The sequence below is a fragment of the Lathyrus oleraceus genome, chromosome 5 (genome assembly GCF_024323335.1).
Source record: "Lathyrus oleraceus cultivar Zhongwan6 chromosome 5, CAAS_Psat_ZW6_1.0, whole genome shotgun sequence".
Taxonomy (NCBI): domain Eukaryota; kingdom Viridiplantae; phylum Streptophyta; class Magnoliopsida; order Fabales; family Fabaceae; genus Lathyrus; species Lathyrus oleraceus.
Window position 1 is genome coordinate 118,278,762 of NC_066583.1, and position 4,630 is coordinate 118,283,391.

The 4,630-nt window shown below is 39.4% G+C and overlaps 1 protein-coding gene across 1 annotated transcript; it reads right to left on the bottom strand.

The window, feature by feature from the left end:
• Positions 1-352: 352 nt before the first annotated feature.
• LOC127079133 (uncharacterized) lies at positions 353-1,225 on the bottom strand. Its single transcript, XM_051019555.1, has 2 exons — positions 745-1,225; positions 353-648 (listed from the first exon to the last, which is right to left on the bottom strand). The coding sequence occupies exons 1-2, from the start codon at positions 1,223-1,225 to the stop codon at positions 353-355; spliced, it is 777 nt and encodes a 258-aa protein (XP_050875512.1).
• Between the last annotated feature and the right edge of the window lie 3,405 nt (positions 1,226-4,630).

The window sequence follows — 4,630 nt, forward strand, 5'->3', positions numbered from 1 at the left end:
GCTGGGCATTTTTTTTCAGTGTCAAGAAATACATACTTCAGATTTGTTGGTAACTGCTTCAGATTCACCCCTGTTTTTGGTTCTTCAATGACATCTGATGATGGTGGTCTTAGATCTTCCCACCGTTGTGGTCTAGATCTGACCCATTCAGGTTGTTTTTCCATCACAACGAGCACCTCAGCCTCTCCTTCACCTTCATCACTTTCAAGAATAAATAAGCTTAAGACCCGTTTTAGTGGTGATTGGGGTATATGCCTTTCATTTTCTTGAGCAATTACTTGGTCGATTATCTCTATAGTGTTGCTTGTGCCGATATCATCTTTGTATTGCATTGTGTTCCTCACATCTATTTTTAACTTTTCATGACCTTGAGGGTCATAGTTCCTTCCTTAATGTCTATGATACACCGTCCTGTTTCCAAGAAAGGTATGCCCAATATGAGAGGAATCTCCTCATCTTCCGGCATTTCCAGAATGACGAAGTCAACTAGGAAGACAGACTTGTCAATTTTTACAAGAACATCTTCCACAATACCATAGGATCGCCTCACAGAGCGATCCACAAACTGAAGTGTCATTAGAGTATCTTGAATAGAGTCGATGCCTAATTTCTTATAGATGGACAATGGCATCAAGCTTACACTCGCTCCTAATTCAATCAGAGCCTTCTTGAATTTTCTATCACCAATAGTGCATGGAATGGTAACCGATCCCCTGTCTTTCTTTTTCAGTGGGATTTTCATGCCTTGGAGAATGGCACTGCATGTTTCAGTTAGGATGATCGGTTCCATATCAGTGGAACGTTTCTTGGAAAATATGTCTTTCATGAACTTGGCATATATTGGCATTTGTTCTAATGCTTCAGAAAAAAGGATATTGATTTCGAGTTTTTTGAACATTTCCAAGAACTTCTCAAAATTCTTTTCATGTTGATATTTCTTTTTCTGTCTTGGAGGGTAAGGGAGTGTGATTACTGGTTTAGGAACAATCTCTTTCTCCTTGACAGGAGGTGGTATTACTTCTTCATATTGGTTTTTTGTTTCCTTGATTTCTAAATCCACCTCTATCAATCCATCTTTTTCTATATCATTTTCCTCTATTGACTTTCCACTTCGGGTTGTGACAACATTAACAGTGTTATGTTTCCGCGGATTTGTCAACGTACCACTAGGTAGGGTACCCGGGGCTTGAGAGTTTGAAGCTAACTGTTGTGTTATCTGTCCCATTTGTACTTCAAGATTTTTAATGGAGGTTGGGGTGTTTTTCTGTTTCGTCCTTGTTTCTTCTTGAAACTGTATGTTGTGAGCTGCTAACTTTTCAATGGAAATTTCCCATTCAACCTTTTTAGGTGCCTGTTGTTGTTGATGTTGTTGATACTGAGTCTGATATTGCCTTGTACCTTGTTGCGGAACATTCCATCTCTGATCTTTCCAGGAGAAGTTTGGATGATTCTTCCAACCTGGGTTGTAAGTGTTAGAATAGGGATTATTCTGCTTCAAGAATTTGATCTCTTCAATTTGTTGGGGAGTAGCAAAGCAATAGACCGTGTGATGAGGTCCATTACAAATTTCACACGTGCTCGCCTGTGCTAGCTGAACCTGCGCTATCTGTTGAGTACCTATATTCATAGCTTTCAGCTTTTTGTCTACTTCGGCAGCAACTGTGTCTTCTAGACGGATTTTATTTGTCTCTTATTTTATATCAATCACCCCATCTGGCTGACTAGTACACCTGTCGTATAGCTCCAGATGCTCATTGGTAGCTATTGCTTCAATAATCCTCTTGATACCAGTGGCTGTTGAGAAATTTGTTGAGCCACCAGTTGCTATATCAATCAACTGTTTTGTTTTTATTTTCAGCCCATTAACGAACATCTGCATTTGTTCGGTCTGATCCATATTATGAGTTGAACACGCTACTAAGATCCTTTTGAATCTTTTGTAAGTGTCTCCCAATGATTCTCCATCCTTCTGTTTGAAATTAAGAATTTCATACCTTTTTCTCAGGAATACTGATGCTGGAAAGTACTCATTTAAGAATGCAGTTTCCATCTCCTCCCACAATGTGATACTGCCGGTAGGAAGATAATAGAACCATTCTTCCGCGTCTTAAGCTAAAGTGAACGGGAACATTCTTAATTTTTTGGCTTCATCGGTATGACCATCAATTTTCAGGGTGGTGCTCATGGTCAGAAATCTTTGTAGGTGTTTGTTGGCATCTTCATTAACCTTTCCGGTGAAAGGTTTTCTTTCCAATTGATTGATCATGCTAGGATGTAGTTGAAAATTTGTCACATACATTGGTTGGTTGACAATGGTCAGTCGACCACTCGGTGCATTTGCACCTCCATAGTCACCCAGGAGTCTTTCCATAGGTGGAGGAGGTGGAATTGGAGGAACTTTAGCCATTGGTTCCTTGACTTCTGAGTGATCAGAGGTACTTTCTTCTGTGGAATCCACTCTTTGTTCTCTGATTCTTCGGAGAAGGGTTATCTCGATCTCTGCGTCAAAAAGAAATTCAGCTGAGGGTTCTCCTCGCATACACAAATTAGTAAATTATAAATTACAGAAAAATAATTTTATTGCAGATCAACAAAATTTTAATTGAAATTAAAATTAAACTCTATATTTTGGCAGTCCCCGACAACCATGCCAAAAACTTGATCGGGAAAATAGCAAGTGTACTATTTTGCCTTTTTTAGTAATAATGGAGAAATTCCCTGAATGTCGATCTCAAGGACTGGAAGTTAATATTGAGTTTAAATTATCATTCAATTAAACAAAAAGTATTAATTTGGTTTTTAGGTGTAAAAATGTAATAATAAAAGGAAAGGTAAAGAAGGATGAAAATAAGGGTTTATAGAGAAAAAGGAACAATGCCAGGGAAGGTGTATGATTTATCCCTGTAATAACTCTGAGTTACTATTGCATCAACAAATATCAATTACTATCAGTTCTTAAGGGTATTTTCTCCCAAGTCCTTGGTGAGAAAACCTTTAATCAATCTACCCTAATTTCTATGTCCATAGCCAATTAGGGTGAAGTTAAGCTATATAATATCAAGAATACTCTGGTTCATACAGGGTATCCCTAGTCCTAGGTGATATCTACTGTAGATTAACCTTATAAAAACCTTATCAATGGTGGACCAGCCTAATTGATAACCACAAAACGATCTCGATTGGTCCGAAAGAGAAAGCAATAAACACATCAAAAGGTTACCGTAAAAACAATATTATAAATGCAAATGTAAACTCAAATTCGTTACAATTCTAAATCAGGGACACCCCCCTAGCATTGGGGGGTTTAGCTACTCATATTGTTTAAAACAAATTCAAGATAAAAATTACACATTACAAGTAATTGGATGACTTTGATCTTAAATCGCTCCCGCTCATGAACACCTTCATCTCTCCGAATGCCTTGATCTCTGTAATCCTTGATTGCTTCATAATACTACGTTTTTCCGTATTCCCAGATGATTTTTCCTTTGGCAGAAGACCCTCTTTTATAGTGAAAATTCCCAACAGCAGTTGGACAGGTCCAAAAATATCTCTAAAAAGCCCGACGAACAAAAGCCCGAGAAAAACTGAATTTTTGGGCTTGGGATGACACGGCTCATGTCTGCTGACACGGGTGGCCGTGTCAGCCTACTGTTCTGGCTGACACGCCCCTGGCATGGTTAACCCGATTGGGGATGATGCCTGACAGGGCTCGTGTCAGCTGACACGGGTGGCCGTGTCAGCTGACACGGGTGGCCGTGTCAGGCCACTGTCTTCTACACCACATCCTCCTTTGTCTGACACGGTCTGTGTCAGGTGACACGGGTGGCCGTGTTGGCCTTCTGTACCGGGGTTTTCTGCTCCTTTGCTTGCCGGAATCTTACAATGTCTCGTTCTGAGTTCTCTGGTTCTTCTACCTGGACTTGTCGGACAAAAACGCAGCTATCCCACGCATAAAATCACGAAAAAGAAAGTAAAACATAACAATGATTAAAATTGCTTAAATAAAACGAAGGAAGTAAAACTAACTCGAAACGTATCATAAATGCTTACATAGTGTGTTAAAAGCCTCTATTTCGTGTCGGATCAGTAACGAAAACTCAATGCAAATGGTGACTGATCAAAGAGATCTTGTACTTAAAAATGAAAGATTGTGATGAACCATTGCTTGAAGAAGGGCCAGAACCTGGTTCCCGTTGGGGCATGGTATTTGATGGAGCTGTTAATCAATATGGTAATGGTATTGGGGCAATGATTATTACTCCTAAAGGCACGCATTTTCCCTTTACAACTAGATTGACTTTCAAGTGTACAAACAATATGGTCGAGTATGAAGCTTGCATTATGGGGCTTGAAGAGGCCATTGATCTCAAAATCAAGCATTTAGATGTCTTTAGAGATTCAACTTTGGTAGTGAATCAGATCAAAGGAGAATGGGAGACGAATCAACCCGGTTTGATACCAAATAGAGATTATGCGATGAGGATTTCAACTTTCTTTACCAAGGTTGAATTTCATCATATCCCTCGAGATGAGAACCGGATGGAAGATGCTCTTGCAACGTTGGCATCAATAATTATGGTGAAGTATTGGAATGAAGTTCCCAATTTGACTGTGATGTGTCTTGATA